This window comes from Notolabrus celidotus, chromosome 13 (genome assembly GCF_009762535.1).
Source record: "Notolabrus celidotus isolate fNotCel1 chromosome 13, fNotCel1.pri, whole genome shotgun sequence".
Lineage (NCBI taxonomy): Eukaryota > Metazoa > Chordata > Actinopteri > Labriformes > Labridae > Notolabrus > Notolabrus celidotus.
The window spans coordinates 18,037,371-18,059,139 of NC_048284.1; the positions used below are offsets into that span (position 1 = coordinate 18,037,371).

Sequence of the window (21,769 nt, forward strand, 5' to 3'; positions counted from 1 at the left end):
CCCCACAAGGGTTCCGTTTATTTACAGAATAAATGTCATCCTGGTTCAGATCTGTCATCTCACATTTTTCATCTTCTTTTTCTAAACCAAACTACATCACATAATCTACAGACTTCATGTATTTAAACAACAACGTTAACCTGTGTGGCAGAAAAAGCACTGCTGCGGTGTGTTTCAATTACTTGCAATGTAAACTACACCTCTACTCAGGTCTTCAGGTAGAACGGTAGCACAGCTGTGTCACATGGTCTTCACGGATTGGAAGTAGCAGCAGGCACCAAGAAGGTGGAGTTGACCACAACAATGCACTTTTTATCGCAGTCTTGGCACAATTTTGATAATTGTATAATATCAATCGTGATTTTTTTGGCTTTGGTAATGTATTTGTACAAATCATACAATCATATTGATATAAAAATCAAATAAATATGTATAAATCAGTCCCTAACATTAAATAAGGCTGAGCTTTACCTCAGTGTGCATTTAATTTTTAACAGAATGTTGTCATTTTTATTATCGTTTATTTTTGTATTACCCGGCTGTGTTAAATACTTGCTTCTTATTTATCAAAACCCAATCATGAAAGTAATTCCCACGTCATTCCCAACAGCAAAAATGATTCCAGGGATAACCTGATCACCCACATCAAATATTATCGCACTATAACACTTGACCCCCAACACCCCCTCTACTCAGTCTTCACACTACTCCCATCTGGTCACAGATATAGATCCCCTTACTGTAGGCGAGCCCGGTTTGGCAGAAGCTTTGCCCGTTGGCCATAGCACTGTTAAACAAAATGCCCATGTAATGTGTGCGGTGTGTTTATAAGTGTCCGGTGTGTATATATATGTGTCCTGTGTGTTCATATGTGTCCAGTGTGTTATTTGGGATGATGTGCACCATTGTTGTGAGGCTGGGTGGATGTTTATTGTTTATTTGTGTTTTATATATGTATTCTTGTACAGACCGTGACAACAAATCTCCTTAAGGACAAATAAAGATCTATCTATCAATTAACATTATACTGCCTGTTGACACTGTGGCAAAAAATAAGTACATTTTCATCTCAGACTGGTCTTGAGAGAATGACAGTAACTGTGCACAGATGTGATAGCGTTCTGCAGAGCTACTGGGCCCCATCCATCTCTGATAAAGGAAAAGTAGAGCAAGATCTTGCCCTGTAACCCAGGCAATGGCAGCAGAGCTGGTGAGATCATCTTTGCTGATTACAATCAATTAATTTAAACCTTGAGTGGTAGTGATAACAGCAACAAGAGGGCATTCAATTTGGGATATTAACCTCATTTGGAAACGTTTAGTCTAATGTGAACTATAACAAATAAGCATGCAAATGTTTTATTCAGTTTGCTGTTTATTTATCTTTCAAGGAGTCTAATATATGTCTCAAGAAATATTGTGCTAGTAATGCCATGTAGCATAATTTCCTGCATTGTAAGCCCTGTTTTGTTTTTGTTTTGTTTTTCTGTCTGACTTTATTCTTTATACTCTGTAAAACATTCTGAAAATCTTAATAAAAACATGTTTTAAAAAAAAGGAGCCTAATATAAATTTGTTGCAATGGAAGCATTACCAACAGTGGAATCTGAGGAACTATCTTTGCTGAACACATACATCATTTTATCATCATATAATCAAATGTTTGTGTCATCTAGTTTATGTCTAGTTGGTAGTGGTGTAATAAGCAGATAATGTATAGTGAACAGGTGGTTGTGCAAATTAGAATCCCTTCAGGGTAAGACCTTTACATATCACAAGATTGCTGCTTACATATCTACACTCCAGTATTCACTTGCCTTTTAGCTCTGTTTTTGGTGTCCACCAACTACCGATTGTAATATCTGCTGTTTTAGCTGCTAAACGCAACTTCACTAACTTGTTGCTTACGCTGTCTCTCTATTGTTTGATAGACAGCAAGTACGATAGGATAGGTACTTTATTGTCATTTCAAAGAGATACAACAAAACTTCGTTTGGCAGCATTTCCATACAAAAGTTTTCAATCTAATTTAAAAAGGTATTACAAATGAATATTTACCTATGTAAAAATATAAATCTAAATATGTGCATTGACCGCTTCAAGTAAGTAACTGACAGTAATGTGCAGTGCGCTGTCAGCAAAGTAGCTAGAGTCAATAAAAACTGTTTTTTGGGTGTAGGGCTGGGTCACGTCTTCTACAGTATGTCCACCACTAAATCTTTTCGTCCGTGTGCGGATTGTTCTGAGTCTGCCTGAGGGTAAGGTGGTGAACATGGAATGTCCGGGGTGTGTTGAGTCCCTCATAATGGATGAGGCTCATTTGTGCGGTCGGGTTTAGTAGGTGTTCCTGAGTGATGGTAGTGGTCAATAAAAGAACGTGATGACAGCAGCTCTCAGATATTTGTTGCAAACATTTACTGATGATTTAAATGCATGTAGATGTTGAGGTTAGCACTTAGCTTAGCTTAACCTTGCCTTAAACACTGGATGAATACTTTCAAAAGAGTTGATCTGAGAAAAAGTGTTGCACTTCCTGTGATGCTTACATGTGGTGGGTTTCTTGGCAGTTAAGGTTTGTGTTTGTGTCTTTGTGTGTGTGCCTGTCCTTGTCCCCTGACTGTGAAATCGGGCCTTCTGTCAACCATCTGATTGACTCCTGGCTATTCTTAGCCATGACAATTTGTAAAATTGACAAAGGATGTTACAATACAAGTCGCTGGAGGGCAGAGACACAGAGCTGGCTCAACAACCCGGGAGGGAGGCTCACTCAGCCTCTAACACACAAACACCCACAGACAAACACTGTGTGACAAAAATATATGAATCCAAACAGGGGTACTAACTCACAGCCGAAACAGTAAAGATGCAAACAAAAATCTCACTCAAGGACACCTGTATGTGTGCACACACATTTACACCAGCCTCATCTGTGTGTCCTTGAGTCTGAGTATCATTTGTCTGACCCCCCCTCTGCTACGCTTCCTCTCTTTTAGCCACATATCATTTTTCTCTCCACCTGACACACCTCTGGATGCTCCTGAATGCCAAACTGGGCAGACTGATAGATTGCATGTGCCAACGTGTGGGTGTGTTTGTGCGCCTGTGATTATAGTTTATGTTATGTGTCCTGCTGCGCCCCCCTACTCCCTCCCCCCCTCCTCTTCTCTCTCTCTCTCTCTTGGCCTCTGCCTCAGTCTATGTGTCTTTGTCACGGAAGTAGTGGCACATTGGGGGCACAGCGTTCCGGCTGGTCTGCCTGATGGAGCGGCTGACTCGCAGTTTGGCGTGGATTAACACGGCATGGAGGGTCTTAGGCCAGAGGAGGCTGAATTAAGTGTTATTCAAACTATTTCATGGCACATATCAGATGACAGCAGTTGCATAGATGTGAGATAGGGTGGCCCTACTGTACTTGGTAGCTGCCCCCCCGCCCCCCTCCCCCCCTCAAACAACCGTTGCTGCTTCTAGAGGCCTTTACTGCAAAGTTTTAAATACATACAGGCTGCCCAATATGCATCCTTGATCACACTTAAACTCTTTGACGCTTCAATGCGTCATGTTGGTGAAGTTTATTTCCACCATGTTGTGACTTTATATTATATTCATATCATAACAGCATGATTGTATAACTGTACGTTTGCAAGATCCATTAATGTGTCTGCAGTGAGCAGGTCCACATCTATTAATAAGGAAATTGCTCAAGCAGAGTGCCAAACAATGCCAGCACAATCAGCTACAATATTTTGTCTTCAGCAATGTCGTCTTCTCAATCTACTCCCCGATGTAAAAGGGGGTCAGCAAGTGTTCCAATTGCTTTTTGCACTTGGCCACTTATTATGTGCTTACATACTACAGGCAGTTGTTCCTTTCACGCGGCAAAACATTACCTGAGTGCATGCGTAACCAAGTGCACTCAACCAGGTGTGGAGAAATGGGACAGCACTTCACCATCAAACTACTTCCAGGAACTTTTTCTCATCCTGGATTTTATCCAATGAGAATATATTTTGATATGATTTTTTTGCACTGAAGAAATATATTTAAAAGCAAAAGTACAATAGTATAACTTTTTTACAATTTTCTTCCCCTCACTCTGTACCCTTGTCAGTGATCAACCTTCTTATACTGCTGTTTTAAAAGTTATATGCAGCTGGTTGCTGCCGATGTCATTCTGCAGTAGCTTACTCACAAGTGGATCAGCTGTTGTGACTGAATGACAGATTTTAAACTACCAGTTCTGTTACTTGTCATCTTTAACAGACATACTGCTTATTAGTTTTTCTAAAGAATTACACAGACACATGCAGACAGAAAGAAACAATAAGAGGCAGAGTGGGACTCGCCACTGTGCTTGCGTGTGTGTGTGGATAACAGAACTTAAAAAAGAAAGGGTGGTCAAATTGTTGGTACAGACTAAAATAAGTTGGAAAGAAAAGCAAAGCTAATTCATAAAGTCAACATGACAAAATAAATAGGGTACAGTATTTCAACATTTTTAGGTTTAAAATATCAGTGCAAATAGAGCAAACTATAAAGAACAAACACAGATGCTTAAAGAAAACATATTCACAAGCTTAAAGCTCCAGTGAGGAATTTTGCATTTGTGTTGATTTTGGTGCCCTCTGTGGGATAAGATGTACATTGCACCTCTTTGCTGTTTTTCTCCTGTACATGTGCAATGGCCAAATTTCACCAGATCCATGTCCGATCTGGATCTTTCTATTATATCCAATGTGTTGACTTTCATTGGCTTCCACCGCTCCGTTGTGTTCCGGCTGCGTTTCAGACCCGGCAGGTCGGAGCTCCCCGGATCAGATACACAAGACTTCTATTTTTGCCTGATGCTGGAACATGACTCATCAATCAGCACTTGGCAGATCGTTCGGGGCAGGAAGTCAGGCACCGAAAAAGAAATGAAAACATCTGGTTAATTGTCGAAATAAATCAGTGTGTGTTATCGCTATTTCGTATTTCACTTAACTACAACAACAAAACGTCATAATAAGCGCAGCCAGGCCTTGAGTCGACATGTCAGGAGTTTTCAGAGGCCAATAAAGACAACATGGTTAAGGAGAGGAGTCAGATTATCATTGATTACCGCAGGAAAAACTTGGTCTCATGACTCCAGCTGTCCGGCGGTCCTGCTCCGTGCCAGGTTCTCAAAACGCAGCAGGTGGTTGTAGACGTACGAGAGCGCAGGGAGCCAGAACACAGCGGATCAGAAACAGACCGGATATGGTTTTGGTGTAAGTCCGGTGTGAGTAGTGATTTTAGTTAAAAATACTCTCCCGCTTTCTTTAAACAGTCTAATGTTTCACTTATTCTCAATATGTAAAAATATTGAAAATGTAAAAAGACAGTTTTTTTTTTCCACAGCATGCTGTAAATCATCTCATCTGACAGCTACCCCATGCAAACAATTACAGGCATTAAACTTACTGTTTGGACATAGATAGTCTTGTCCCAGGGCTTTGGATGTGGTAGATGTGAAAAAAATCACAAAACACACCTACATGAATAAAAGCATTTTTGTTTGTGCTCACACAGATACACAAAACAAAACAAACAAGACCACTCCAAGTTTCCTCTCTGTCCATCCTGTGCAAACAAACATGCCATGGATTCCTAATCACTGTGTGGCACTCTATCTGGCGTGACGCACATGACATGGCACAGGCCTCCTCACGCTTTCTTCCTGTGTCACACAGAGCCGACACACACAATACACTTCAGCTTATAAATAAACACACCGTAAAGGACATGACAAGCATGGATCAGTCGGGGGATGGAGGTGGGGTCCCATAGCGGTGGGGGGGGGGACGGGGACTGGTTACACACCACTGCTATTGACTGGTGTGATATTGTGACAGAGGAGCAGGGCAGCACCAGCAGATCAATGTCTGTATGGAGAATGGTTCTGATGTGCAGAGGAGCGTGTCTGAGGCTGCGTGTCGGGGTCACAGTGTGCAGTGTTTCCAGTCACGGGCTGGGACGACATTTCAAAATGCAATGTGTGATATGGGCCGTGATATTGATTAAATCTAACATCGCTTGAGCTCCACTTGTAAATCTTAGTGACATCAGATCTGACATGAAACATAACATCGCTTCTGGTGTAGACTGCTGTAGTCGGCATATTCAGTTTACATCATATGGCCAAAAGTATGTGGACAGAGGTTCACATTTAAACCTCTGGAGCTGTTTTTTACAGGTTGGGCTATGGCCTTTTAGGATTACACGTGATGCTACTACATACATTTTTTTTTTTTTTTCAAATTATAGCTATCACTAAAGAATGTATGTGATAATAAAATGGAAAAGAGTTCTGAAATCAGACAAAGCATAGCTGACTTTTTAGATCTTCATAAAAAGAACGCCAGACCTAGCACACCCATAGACCTAAAACATTGATGTTCTCTTAGTGATGTTACACGTTGGCTTCTGAAGAGGCCTTATGAAACCAAATGATAGTAGTCGCCATATTGGAAATTATGACTCCAACAAAATTTGGCTAACCTAGGAAGGGGTTAAGGCATTAGCTGCCTGGCAAACAGCTACAATGTGCCCACCTGTCAAAACAGTAGAGTTAGAAAAAACTAACCTCTGTACAGCTGACACATTTTTGCACAACCACTCCTTTTTGACCAACGCAAACCAGGTTGTATTTCCGGACTGGTGCTCATGCTGGTTCGGAGCTGGTTGAACCAACATGGCACCCGTTTGTTTGTCCACCCGCTCGAGCCTGCAGAAGAGGCACATCATGACAGATTTACGTGAACGCTTTTCCCAGCAGCACTAGCGCGAACTTTCCCTGACAACGACAACAATGGCGAACAACGGCAGCTTGTCTCCTCGACCCCTGCTTTGCTTTGGAATCCATTAGTCTCTTTTATTTTTTCGCTGCAGGACAATGGCAGAAACACATTTTGCGGTTCTAGACCAGTAAAGGGTTGGAGCCGCTCTGGAACTGTTTTTTCCGGCCAGGAGCCGGTTCACTCGCAGTCGATAAATGAAAAACCGGTTCTCAATTGAACGCCGGCTCTGAACCGGCCCTGAAACTGCCTCGGTCGAAAAGGGGTAAATGAGAACAATTTTTACACCAGGCTGTTAATTCTGCTATAAAAACAAACTCTCATGGGTGTTCCTTGGCTTCTAGAGCCAACCTCAAGTGGACACTCAACGAACTGCAGTTTTTTTAAACTTCTGCATCAGCTTTATTTTTCAACACCAGCACTTGACTGAGCCTCAAGGCGGAATTGACATATGCGATCACCAAAGAAATACACTGAAGAGGGCTGGGTAAATGCTAAGCTAACCCAGCTTTGACCTTCCATGCTTCACTAACCACCCTGCTACAATACTTGGTTTGAATAAACTCCACTACACCGTGTCAGCCTGTGTTTTAAAGTGACAAATACATCATCTTGATTCCTTAATTCCTGTAGTAAAAGGCTATGAAGGAGTGCTCTGACCGACATACCCAGTCCAAACCAACTTCCACTTCCCTCTTCCGCCTCCTATGATCTGGATCTGAGAATCACATCATATGACCAAACATCAGCACGAGACCTCACAGACTCTCTTGTGACTGAATGGGAGCAAAACCCTGAAACCAAATTCTAAAATCTTTAAGAAAGCCTTGTCAGGAGAGTGGAGGCTGTTACAGCTGTCAATTAATGCCCAGTATTTAGAATTAGATACACAGGAATGTTTCATTACTTTATTTTATTTTTTTGTAATCTTATTTGTATTCAGATTCTTCCTGCCAGCCCCCACCGTATTTTTGTGCAAGACATGCTGAAATACTTTTGGCCATGAGATGTATCTTACCTGTTGTATTTTTTGCTCTTGTTGAGTTAGGTGTTTTTTGGTGAACATCTTAACAAAAGACATTCATGTTCACTTCTATATGTTTGTGACCCAAGGTAGCAAAAAGCGCATTAACATCATTTGAGTTGTCTGCATCAGATTACACCAACTGTGCATTGAGAAATCCTGAAACAAGGCACCTTTTCAAGCTTTTAAAAGATGCAAAAACAACAAGAAAAAATCACTCCCTTGTTGTGGAAACATTTGCTGATTTCACCTCCTTCAGCTTCTTTGAGCAAATAATGACTCCTCGCAGCTACAAAGAAAAATCCTCAAACAGAAGAGTTATGCAGCTCTTTTGTTGTTGCCATGCATGCTGGGAATTTCTCTCCATAGGGTGACACCGAGCTCCCCGACATCTTGTTGTGAGGAGTTATTTTTAGTTACAATCTCGCACAACAAACAGGCAGTGTTACATGTATGCAGAAAAGTCCTGCGTCTTTGTTTGGGGGAGCTTAAAGGCTGGTTAAAGGACTCAACTACAGAGTAAATGATCGTGAACATGAAGGCGCTGTCTGATGTTTTATTGTAGCTTGTGTTGACATGAAAGGGTTGATACTCACAGGGAGGGATCATGGACGAGATCTTTGAGGTTGACGCCACTGCGGTCCTCTGCGAGGTTTCGAAAACAGCTGTCACTCACTGCAGAGACGAAGAGATGGAAACTCAATTAGTGCACAAACAATACAGGATGTTAACATGAATGCACGAAGGGCTTTTAGGCACATACTGATATTGTCACATAGACCCATAGGTAAAATAATCTTTTTGATGGAGGTAAGGAAGATTACAAAAACTCTAAAGTTTTTCTCCACCAAAATTCAAAAGGCTTCTGAAGTGTTACTTGGTTCTTTCCCTCTAAAAATAGGACATAAAAACACACGATAACCTTTGACTGTTTGCTAACTTTGTCTAATCAAGGGCATGGGGAAGGAAACTAAAAATCTCTAAAGCATTTCACTGGATTCAGAATGTGCGTGGACCCTAAAACACATGACGTGCCATTGACATTTTAGTCATGCTTTCCAAGAAATGGAAAAACTTAAAAATAGATTCAAGAACACCTACTTATCTGTCACTGTTGGGAACTATAAAGGTATGAGTAAGAACTGTTGCAAGACACGTGATAAAAAAAACGTGATAGAGATCTATTTTTATTTCCTAGGAACTTAAGGTGGGAGAATGAGATGATACACAGATGAAGACAAACAAAAAAACAGGATCTTTTATTCTCACAAATGATAAAAAATGGTCCAAATATTCAATTCTTGTTTGGAAACATGTCTGTATTCATTTTTACACATGGTCCACAATGTATACATGGGACTTGATATGAAAAAAAAAACACTGTATCCAAGACTCACATAGATCTTTTTTTGTTAGAATAGGATACTCCACCTGTCAGTTTTGACTTTTATTAAGCAGTTTTAAAAAATAAATGTCAGCAATACCTCACCAGAGAGTTGAAAATTGGTTCACAAAAGACAAATCATGGTGATGAATGATGCTTCACTAAACCCTTTTAAACAGCACTGTCTACCTCTGACCTCTCCTGTTTGACGTCATTATGACCCTACGTCCATAGCTGACAGAGAAGAACAGACATGGTGGCAGCAGCAGGTGATTTATTCTTTAGAGGACATTTCTCCAGTGTTTCCCCACACAAAGATGATTCCTGCCAAAGTATATCTGCTAACCATTTTTGCATTTTTCTTTTTCTTATCAACACAAATTTACCATCCCCTTCTGATAAACTATTTGATGAACTCCCTTTCTTTCTCTTGTGTCTCTACACCTGTTCTACATGTAAAAGATGAAGAGAGAGACAGACATAAGACTGACAATGTAACAGTATAAAGGCTGATTTATACTCCAGCTTTGCCTCAGGGGCTGACGCGGACATGAGCACCACATACTTGTGCGTCTATATGTCCGTGCCGCACAGCAATTCCCGCTGAAACGCTTGAGGGCAGTGTGTTCTTTCTCTCCTGCTTCCCGCTCCGCTCAGGGCGCGTTATGTTAATTTAAAGCTGATACATGTTGCTGTTTATCATAGTGACATGATTACAGGGAAGAATAGAGAGGAGGACATGAAATGCACGGCCGATGTGGGGCCGATGAGCTGGGATCCCGGAAGTGCTGTAAATGCGGGAAATACAATGCGGCCGAGCAGACCAATCACAGGGCTTGCAGTCCACATTGATTCTATGCATAGTTAGATTTTGGAGGAGGTGCACGTCAGCTGCGTGCGTAGACCTCTGCGTAGGTATGGGAGCTATGCAGACCTCCGGTGTAGGTTACGCCATCGATTTGACGCAGAAGTATAAATCAGCCTTAAAAATGTATGTTTCTTAATGGGTTCTGATCATAGACTGTATAATAATGGACGTAGTATCTGTGAAATCACCCATCTGTTCCTGAGTGCTGTTTTGAAGCCAATCGACAGCAGCAGCCATATTGGAAATGCAGAACTCAACCAGGCAGAGTGTGACGTAAAGAGGCGGAGTTTGAGCCTCCTAGCCAATAGCTATGTGTTCCTGGCCGGGAGTCAAGTCAGTCATGTTCTTATTTGGGCAAAAACTCATAATCTTAATATCTTCTGAACCGTCGCTTTAGAAAAAAAAACACCGCCCGTACAGTGTGTGCCAATAGAGAAAATAGCTATGTAGAGCCAAGCCGTTTTTTGAACCAGGCTGTAAACATGTTTATTAATGCTGTAAATATCGTCTTTTATAAATTGGTGTCTATGTGGTTTCCGGTGTTTCTGCATCCAGCCTCAAGCGGATCCTCATCAAATTGCAGTTTATAACACTTGTGCATGGGCTTCATAGTTTGAGACCGGAGGTTGCCTCTTGGTGCTGATACATTAATTGTTGTTCTTTTTACCCTATCTTTATGTACAACCAAAACTGAATGATCTGGTGGACATACCTTTTACAGCCTTTCAAATAAAAGCAAGTTTGTTATCTAAATAGGAAATAAAGTTACCTTGGCATAACTGGGATAAAAACAGTTTAATGACACAATCTCTTCTCTTAAGTGTACATATCAACTGGGTATCTTACACTCAAAGACTGTATGAAACAAGTCTTAGTGACATCACACTTTGGTTTCTGAAAAAGGGGTTTTGAGGCCAAAGGCTGGCAATCGAAATACTGACTCATCCTAACTTATGGTCAGCCTCGCAACAGACAAACAGGTGAAGTTGAGGCGGGCCTTAAGCCTCCTGGCAAAGAGTGACCAAGCAATCAACTGTCAGTCAAATCAGCCTCGCCCCTATTTTAGAAAATCTATGCAGAACTTTGGGTTATCCATTTTAACATGGGTGTTGATGGGGATTCCCAGCCTCGAGCAGACTCTGAAGGATCTGCAATATTTTTGGGACTTTTGCATTGGCGACCCTTTCTACACAAAATCGTATCGTGAACCTATTACTAATCATATCGTGAATTGTGTCGTATCATTTTGTATTGTCTCGTATTGTGAGTTAAGTGCAGCACTACATCCCTACTTTATCTTCCTGTGAACCATGAATTTCTGTCACAATACATAACAAATCAAATATGGTCACCATGTGAACAACTCAGAAACAAAGATCCAAACTGACCAACTATTCATGTTTTTACACATTTTAACACACTGTTAAAATGCCACACTTTCATTGTCTCAGGGCGGCCCCTCAAATGCAGAGCAGGTGTAAGCCACATGAGTCATCGCAGGGATCACAGAGGGATGCAGTGACGGATGGAGTTAGACAGTGTGGAAGTTGTAGACACGGGAAGAGGAAAATGTTCCAAAAAAGAATATGACAAAGCGACAAAAAAGAGACAGACAGATGAGGATGACGAGAGGGACAAGGTGTTTTTTGATCTGACGGGGCCAAACGTGAACAGACAAGCTCAAGTCCTAAAAAAAGAAGCAAAAGGAAGCACCCGAGGGGGTTGTGAGGGTGGTGTTGGTAGTGGTGGTGCAGTGGATTTAATCCAAAAAAACTTGATGCGCTAGTTGTAGACAAGACTGGAAATGTCATCATGTTACTCCAATGAAGTGCCATGATCCATAAAAGAGGAGAGGGAGGCGGAGGGGGGGGGCAGGGCTAGTGGATGGGTGAAGCAAGAATGGTGTAAAAAATGGAAGTAGGGTGTCAAAAGGAGGAGATGTGACGGAAAGAAGTGATAGGGGAAAGGGAAAAGGACGGAGACAGAGGTGGAGAGGAGCAGATGAAAAGGGGATGTAAGGTGGAGAGAGAAAGGAGGGAGGAGGAGGAAAAGTAGTGCCGATGGGGCAGCAGTGTGGAGACAGAGGTAAACAGAGGGTGCAGGACGTTGCTCTCGGCTCTGGCAAATAAATGGGAGAGTGCTGACATTTGCACAGCTCGGAAAAGAGAGAGAGAGGGAGAATCAAGAGAGACAGAAAGGCTGCGGGAGGGAGGGGGGGACGAGTTATAGCGAGAAAAAAGGGTTGAGAGAGGAGAGAAAAGGGGGAGCAGGCACATGCAATACACACCACCCTGGCTTTAAAGGGGCACTGCTGCATAAGTGCATGTGTGTGTGTGTGTGTGTTTGTGTGTGCGACGGGGAACTTCCTTCAAGACTGCAGTATTCCTTACACACGCACACTCTATTGCACGCACACACACACACAGCTATCCTCAGTCTTTCTCTCCCAGCTACCCCTTGATCTAAAAATAGCCGCTCCACTCTCCTACAAGAGGCAGCAACCATTCTGAACCAATCAACACGCTCTGTCAAAGGCATCGGTACCCACCACCCCTCTATCTGTGCGTGTGTGTGTGTGTGTGTGTGTGTGTGTGTGTGTGTGTGTGTGTGTGTGTGTGTGCGTGCGCACATGTTTGTGTGGGTGTGTGCATGTGTGCATGTGTGCAACAAGGGGGAACTCCTGACTGAAGGTAATAAAACTGCCCCTCCCTGCATGCTGCACTGGTAGGTAGAAATGGTGGAGAAAGCGATCCCCTCCCGCAAAACAATGGCAAGGAAAGAATTGGGAAAGAAAGAGGGGAGGAAAAGGGGGGGACAAAAAGAGGGAAAGAAAGAGAGAGGGGAAAAGAGGGAGATCTGGCTGCGGCTGAAACAGGCTTCAAAGGAATATTAATGTGATCCTGTGCAAGAGCAGAAGACGGGGGAGAGAAGGAGGGAGGACGGAGGAAAGAGAGTGAGAGGAGAGAGGGGGAAAAAGGTGCGCAAGAATTCATGACGCTTCTCTCTCCCACTTTCTAAACTCCGCCCATGCACCTTTCTCCAGGTATGCACTGCATCATCGTCCCGAAAGCTGCAATGTGGTAGAAACCAGGGATTTCATAATCACAGCAGACATCGACTTAGCTCCCCTTCCAACCCTACAGTCCGAGGTCATGGCTAAAGTGAAGACGTAACGCAGTGACCCTGTCCCACCCCAGAGGGCGCTACTCCCTACAGCACACAGCAAGCTAAAGGTCAATGCTTCTACATGGCTGGACAACAACAAGCAGTCAGACAAAAAAGGCCAGACGGACAGTTGGTCACTTCCAATATGTCATCCTACAGTTCAGTGGTAGAACACTTACAGACGAGCAGCAGCTCACATCGTGTTAATACAATTTCAGTGCAATGAAATTTGAATGCATTGCAAGAGTCAAGCCTTTACATTTGAAACTCTTAGAATCCTGATACTGAGTCAACCAAAGTGTGAGTGAAGATGCAAACTTTTGGAGTTTCCTGGAAGTTTTTTTCCCTTGTTTTTGTACATCTTTGCATTTCTCTGTTTAATGTCTTTAACCCTCCTGTTATGTTTGTTTCTTTGGAACAGCAATAATGTTCCTGGGTCAATTTGACCCCGGGCATATTCACTAATCCAAAAAATCCCAATATACATTTTTTAAAATCAAATGTTTAACTCCATTACTAACCATTTAAATCAAGATTTAGTCCATTGGTGTTATTTAATTCTCACAGATCATAGTTCAATGAGGATAACTCACTTGTTTTTCCATTAAAATTAATGTTAAAACTTTTTTTTAATGTACATTGGAAAGCCCTAAATATAAATACAATAGCTTTATACGACATAGATTTTTGTTTATTTCATTTTACAACTTCACTTTTTTTACTTTTATGAAGTGTAGTTGATAAATTAACAAGACACCTCTTCTGTCACATGCTGTCCAGATTTTTATGCTGCATTTAGCTGGTTTGGAAGGCATATATTGCCTAAAATAGACTTTAAAAAGGGTCAATTTGACCTGCAACATAACAGGAAGGTTAAGCACTAAGATTCAGTAAAAAATTCATAATAGTACCATAACACTCATAATAGTTTTTGTGCTGAATTTTTTTTTAAAACAAAACAATTGAGCAGTCAAATGATAATTTTATGAGGGAAGCCAAATAATGACAATTAGAGGGGGGCCGGTTTGGCCTAGTGGTTAAATGGTGCGCCCCATGTCCTCGAGGCAGGCGGCACAGGTTTGATTGACACCTGCAGTTTGTAATTCCTCACACTTTCAGCCAGTTTCCTGCTCTATCCACTGTCTTATCCTCTACGAGAAGGCATAAAAACCCCAAAATAAACTATTAAATAAAATAATTAATCAACATGATGATTCAAAAATGACAAAATATACTTGTCTTTTACTTTTAGCTTACAGTTTTATCAGTTTATACTTTTAATGTTCATTTCAGCTACTTCTTTATCTTTTTTAAGTGATTTTATTGAATTTATTGTTTTTTTTCAAGTTAATATCTTTCTATTTTCTTTTGTCAATATATGCTCTCAAATTTGCCTCCATCTGTTGGTGAGTGTGTGTGTGAGTGCAAAAGCTTCAACATCCCCAGGCTAAAGCAGTGAGAGTAGAGCAGCAGGTCCAAGCTTCAGAAGCATTACACAGGGCAACACCGCGCTCACACACAGAATCAAGACATGCACCCTATAACACAAACACTAACACATGCTGGTGGAGGGTTAATGGCTAAGCCAAAGCATAGCAGGAGAGTTCAGTACACAAGGGAAGACATCAACACACCATGGAGACCAGAACTGATCAGGGAGGAAGAAATGTCAATAATGAGGGGAGAAATGTATAGAAAAACACTGGAGGAGTTATTGCCTATCAAGAAGAAAAGAAAAAGTGCTCTGGTGAAGTGAAGAGAAACATTAGTTTGCACAATAGCAAGGGATTTTATACCCATTCACTCTCTTATGATGAATAAATGAAGATCAGATAAAGTAAATAAAAATACGTTTGTATCACAATTGTGTGGTTTGACATCATCCAATTTTCAAGCACAACATTTTTGTTTTGAGGAGGTGGGACTCTGTCATCAGAATAAAAATGATTCCTTTCATTTGTTAAATTCATAATAATTACAGGCCAAAGTAACACTCGCATTGCAGGCTAATCCTTTCACTGCACTTCAATCCATGTTCTTCTGCTCGATATCCTTTTACTGTCACACAAGAAGTAGGTTTTACAGTTTTTTGTTTTCCATAATGTAATACTCTTGCTTTGTTGACCCTAAATCAACTGTAGCACTGAATAGCATACTGATTTTACACCAAGCAACACCAAAGATTGAATAACTCAAAGTGTATTCAAACATCTATGTGTCTCCTTTCACCTATTTCCTATTAGAACGATAAAAACAGCTCTGTTATCTATTGGTTCTCTGTTCTTCATAAGCAATCTTCCACACTCAATATCTCAGAAGTAGAATAGGGTGAGAGTTGTAAAGATTTTGAATGGAGAGCAGAGGGGTGGGTGTAGAACTGTGCTAAAAACCACACTTATTTCAAAGTTGAATCATGAAAAATGTCTCCTTGTTCCTTCTGCATCTTAATCCTTTAAAACAAGACGAGCACCAGCCAAAGATTTCTTTTGAGCTACTTCAGTCTCACACATTAGCCTACAGCAAATTAAAACAAGACAAACAAGTGAGCTAACATAACAAACAGAGAAATTTGAAAGTGGGTGATGTGAGTCTATCTTTATAGAGTCAGCAAGCTAGCCTTCAAATACTGTGAACAAAAAACAAGTTAGTTGACATTTGCTGAGTCAGAGGGCTTTGTCAGACATTCTCTTGCTAGGCTGAAGCATGTTTGCTAGCAGGCCATGCAAATGTTTTTAGTTACTGTATGCAATCTGTAATTTATGATGAATGATATATCATTTCAGAAGTTATGAGTCAAAAGATTGTCAGAACTGTATTTGACTATTTTGTAGAAGGAAGACACAGAATGTGTGCTAGCAGGCGAACATCAAAGAGTGATTTTGAAAGACCCAGACAATCATACTTGAGAACACTCCCTTTAAAGTACAGAGGGGTATACTATGGAGCGAGTTCAACATAACCCAGATATCTTCTCCTGATCCTGCTTCACTGAACCTAACAAAGGAGATCGCGCTAAACTGTCATAAAAAGCTGGTTATCAACATGATGAGTCAATCCAGAAGTGCGTTTACATGAACGGGGCAGAAAAGGCAATTTATGACAGATACGGACAGACTGCCACCAGTACGTCCACATATTTTTTAAACACTGCACTGTACTGCGCTATTAGAAAATTATGAAGAAACTAAACACATAATCCAGATTAACTTCAACACAGATTTGTTAGAACTGAGATAACACAAAAACTGCTTGAATGCGCAAATCCCATCTTATTTCTCATCATTAGTGCAAAGTAACTGATTATAACAAACGTTTATTCCCTGAAAGGATCTCTCTCTCTGATTTAATCGTGTGTAACAGTTTTAGATGTATTTTAGCTGCAGCCCTGACGGTTTCAAACTGAGCGCTGTGGTTAAAGGACTAATACAAATGAAAACATGATTCAAAGTAATAAGAACTCGCAGTTTTATATTTAATGCAGGACAAAAACTTCACCTGACACACCTGTTTTAGACTCTGTTTTAGTATGATGTCAGGAAATAAAATCAATACCTGTCATCAGTATTTTATGTAAAATCATACAGGTAGACAAAGCGTCCTGGTGATCTCTCCCCCCCTCCCCTTGCAATCAGCTCACAGAGTTCCGTGATCGAGCAAGCTGATTGGTCAGTGGGTGGAGTTTTCTCCAAACAGATCTCTGATACTGATCATAACCTGCGCTGGAGCAGGTTAGGTGATCTACCCAGGTAAGACGGGAACCACCTTCGTAGTCCTGAAAATCCAGAGTTAACCCTGAAGTTACCTTGATAACCGCAAATCCAGGTTCATAGTATACCCCTCACAGGGTTCCCACTCTTTTCAAGAGATCATTTTCCAGGACATTTCAAGGACATTTTCAGTGATGATCAAGCTGATATGACAGTCTAAATTTAGTTCCTAAATAGTCTAATATTTTCCTCTCAGTGGAAGTCTACATTGAAGACATGTAGTCTATCTATGAAATCATCTCTTACATACTTAAAAATTTTGGCAAATTGATTATAGAACAATACAACCACAGATGTACAGCACTTCACTTTATTAGTGCAACCAAGCAACAATGATGGGCAACTCTCATCTCAGCTTTCTCTTTTCTCAAAAAATATAAAATTAGCTAAGTAAAACACAAAAGAGCCAGCAAAGGACTCTGGAAGCTGCCTTACTGAAATAAATAAATGATAATAATAATCAGAGGATCAGTGCATAAATTGACCTTAATAGATGTGAGTGACAAAAATTGCCACAAATGTTGAATGGGGGTGTGTTTTTTTTAACCTTGTTAGATAGCACACAGTCATGTTGAAATCATTTTCCAGGACAATCCATGATTTTCCAGGACATTTTACTTTTTCTCCCATTTTCCAGGTGTTTTCCAGTACTGGAAAACTGGTCAACTGTTTTCCAGGTTTTCCAGTTTTTCCAGGACGCGTGGGAACCCTGCCCTCAGGTAGCAAGTTTTGCTAACAGTTCAAGTGCAGAACAGCAAGCAGACATTTTTTGGTCTTCAAGTGTTAAAAAGTAAAGTTAGCATACAGGCTACATGTCTTTTTCTAAAAGAGATAATCTGGATTAACTACCAGGCTAGGTGCTGTCCATCTGTGATACAGCAGCTTAGCCAGCTAGCAGGCTATGTGCTGTCAGTCTGTTAGCCGCTGGCAGAGAGGATTCATAAACTGCCACTATGTTCCACTCCATCATTTCCAGGACATAAAGCAGTCAGCACTCATTATCTCCTTCGGATCTCACACTGATGGGGTTTTCCCTTATAGCAGGTCCTCACACACACAGGCTTATACACATACAGCTCACATGCACGATATCACATGTATTTAAATACAAAATTGTGGGAATATCTCTCAACAAACAGACATTCGTCAGGTGAACACACACCGACACACACACATATGCACACAAAACCTCAGACAGCTCATCATGCATCAGCAGTTTTACACATCTTGTGCTACAAATTACAGTGCAGCAGACAGAGCGTCCAGAGTTACTTGAGCCAAAATCTGCTTTCAGTCCAATTATGACAGCGCTTATCTGTCATTATGGCACTTTATGCTGCTGCTCGCAAAAGAAAGTGACAGATATCTGGCTCTCCTAAATGTTTGGATACCATTTAACTTCTTGTAAAAAAAAAGAAAAAAGAAGAGCATCCAGATAATGAAAATAACAAAGTTTGAACTGACATGTTTCGCTCTGCTGGTTGAATGTAGATCACACGTATAAAATACATGTTTACGTGTGCTGGAAAATGAGCAAATCCAGAGAATTGCCCTCTTCTTCGTCTAATCAGCCCACTTGGCATTTCAATTGTTTCTTGTTCTTTATCAGCTCACAGCAGTGCCAATGGGCCTCAAGCCCTGGAGAAGCTACTATGGAGGTCAAACACTGGGTTGGGCTGACATCTGCTGGTGGGAGGGACAACACCTCTGCACACCAATAAGCCTCCACCAAAGTGATATCACTACCTCCTGCCTCATTTCTCACTGGCTTGTTCTGTGTCAAATGGAAACACTGGGCCCCCGGCCTCGGATTAAACGGGTCTTATGATGAATAGAGGTGTGGACCCGCCTCCAGTTTGTAATTGGGTGGGGTAGACATCTAGCTATGGGGCTTTTAGCTGTACAACCACCCCCTCTAGCCAGAAGAAGAGGAGCAGTGCTCACATGCCAGCATCATCATTCCATGGCAGGGTAAATTTCCAAATTAATAAAGGCTTCGCGGTGCTGGGTAAAATATAGTAACAGCAATAACAGCAGATAACCCAATCTAAAAGCCCACTGTATCTTAGCAACCTTGTTAATTCTGAGAGGAGCAGTGGGGTAAGCAGCAGCATCCATCATCAAAGACACACCCAGCAGCATCATACACACTCACACATACACACACCAATTACTCACAAACTCTCAAAACCACGACACCAGGCACGTTCTCATGCTATCTTACCATTAGCTGCTATCTCTATCACACTGTGATGCAGATGAATGCGTACACATGTGCAAGGGATACACACTCATACACACGGATCCTCAGGCTTACTGTAAGCAGCCGGGAGAGCGGAGGGGGTGTGGAGTGAAACAATGGGACTCTAATCGTCGGGCTGCATTTCAAAGTCCCCCCCACGACAACACTGTTTCTAGATAAGATTTGAAAATGCTATTTATAACCGCAGGGAGAGGAGCCAACCAGCAGCTTGATTTTCATTTATTTGAAGTCAGATCTAAATTGGGGTAGAGTTACATAATGAAAGGAGTGCGACACTCCACCTGCTACTGCCAAGCCTGCCATTGAGGAACACTACGGAGGGAAAAAAAAGCCTAACACAACAAAAAAGCACTGGGCCCATGCTAATACTGCAGCTGATAATTACTCCATCGCCTTCATAACCATCACGTACCACACCAAAAGGACCCAGGCTCATCCGTGTGGGTACAGCAGTGGGCCCGATCCGCATCTCAAATCCGAACCTACTCCAGTGTAGCCAGGCCAAAATCCAGAGCCCATGCTGAGCCAAGGACAAAACATCAGAGAGCAAAATAGCCCAGTTCTCCCACCCCATGCACCAGATGTGCACAGAAACGAAGATAGAGAGGGGGAGACAGCGCTCTTCTTCACAGCTGTGTCCCAAGCAGACTCTTCCCCCCTCCCTGTCTCCCAGGAGAGGGAAGGTAGAGGAGGAGAGGATGGACATGTGGAGTTAAGGGGAAGTCGAGCTGGAGCCTAACCCTGACAGGATTAAGAGAGCAATTCACACTGGATGAAGAGGAGGGGGGGGGGGGAACAGAGGGAAAGAAGAGGGGAATGGGAAGCAGCGGTGGGAATACTCGTAAAGAGAAAAGGAGGGGTGGGCAGATAAAGAAAACAGGAGAGGAAAGGGAGTAGGTAAAAGGAGGAGGGGGAAGAAAAGAGAGATGTAGGGGGATAAATACAACACATCCCAGGTGGAATACGATAGTAAGAGGAAGAGAAAGAGGAGGGAAGATGAAGGAGATGATGGGAGCAACCATGCAGGACGTAGAGAGTTCAGCTGAGTCCCTCCCTCTCTTCTGGCATAGAAAGACATAAGAAAGACAGAAACACCTGATGTTGACTTACAGTCTACAGTGTATCTGTATCAGGAATAAAACTTCCTATCATGGGCTTTTGCAACAAACCTAGCAAAGTGATACTTTTTTTTCAAATTCATCCTACATTGCAATTAATTAACTATCTTTATTTGGCAGGCCGGTGAGCATTCTGCTGTATGGGCTCTTCTTACTTTTACTTTTCCAAGAAAGTAATTGTCTGTAGCATTTTGCCTTGGCTTGCTTGAAACAGCGCAAAGGGGCCAAGTTTGTTTCTATTTGACTTGGATAGATTATTTTGTTACGAGTGTGGCCAAAACTTTACAGACTGCATTTACACTCTGCAAATGGACTGTAAGATACACAAACACAGACAAGTTCAGATTTAACCAGGCCTTAGGATTCATGGTGGGAAAAGGGAAAATAACAGTGTGGTTGTTAAAATAGCAGAAATGATAATTAGTGGCACCAATGGACTAAAAATTTTAATAAGAAGAGAGAATATCTGCCAGGTGCATGGGGCTGCATGTTGGTGGAAACAGCACACGTCTTGATAGGAACACCTGCCTCTCCCCTTCCAAAATAAGACAGGTTAATGTCCTTCAGTTGTCCCTCCAGGCTCCATTACAGCCAAGATGGCAGCAAAGATTGCCAAAGTTTAAACGTAATCATCTCAAATCAAACCCAACTTCAATAGATAATCACAACAGAACATACATGATTTTTATATACCACTGTGACTATGAGTCGAAGCCCTTGAATGAGCCCATTTCCTCATCTCTTTTGCCAGCTGCACTTATGCAGCAGGATGTAAGAACCATATAAGGATCAGTGACAGATGGTATAACACAATCGGTTAAGTATATATTTCATAACTTGTTCATTCCAGCAACCACACAGGGTCAACGACCATGAGGAAAAGTGTATAAAATACATGGATGAATGGTCTAGTATTGTGTGTGGTGGACAGACACATGCAAACAAATGTATTTACTCAAGCAGATTTGAGTTGATCATGTATTAAATCATTTCTAGGGTTGTTCTGACACAGATATCAGCACAGAATATCTGTGCCTAAAACACCTAAAATGTGGTAGTGTGAATACACAAATAATTGCTACACTTTATAGCATAACTCAACCAATTTCACACAGTTGCCTACAAAAAAATGTATGTCTGCCAGGAGAAACGACTATAGTTGTAAATTGTCACAGACATAAGCAATGGCAAACAACAGAGAGTAAGTAGAGAGTGTGAAATCAGTCAAAGCTAGCAACATTTTAAGTTTTTTTTTTAACAGAATCTTGGACTCTAGGCTTTTTAACAGTAAAAGAAATTTAACAGGTAAGAACAAAAAATAATGCTGTTATGGTGTTGTTCTGTCTGCCATGAGCGCTTAGCTAAATG

The 21,769-nt window shown here is 41.5% G+C and overlaps 1 protein-coding gene across 4 annotated transcripts in view; it reads right to left on the reverse strand.

Moving 5' to 3' along the window:
- gphnb (gephyrin b) overlaps positions 1 to 21,769 on the reverse strand; it is a 137,460-nt gene that overhangs the window by 86,288 nt on the left and 29,403 nt on the right. For all 4 annotated transcript variants that reach the window (XM_034698849.1, XM_034698848.1, XM_034698847.1 and 1 more), the window contains exon 2: positions 8,433 to 8,511. In XM_034698849.1, coding sequence (XP_034554740.1) covers positions 8,433 to 8,511 — 79 coding nt within the window. The remainder of the gene's footprint in view (positions 1 to 8,432; positions 8,512 to 21,769) is intronic.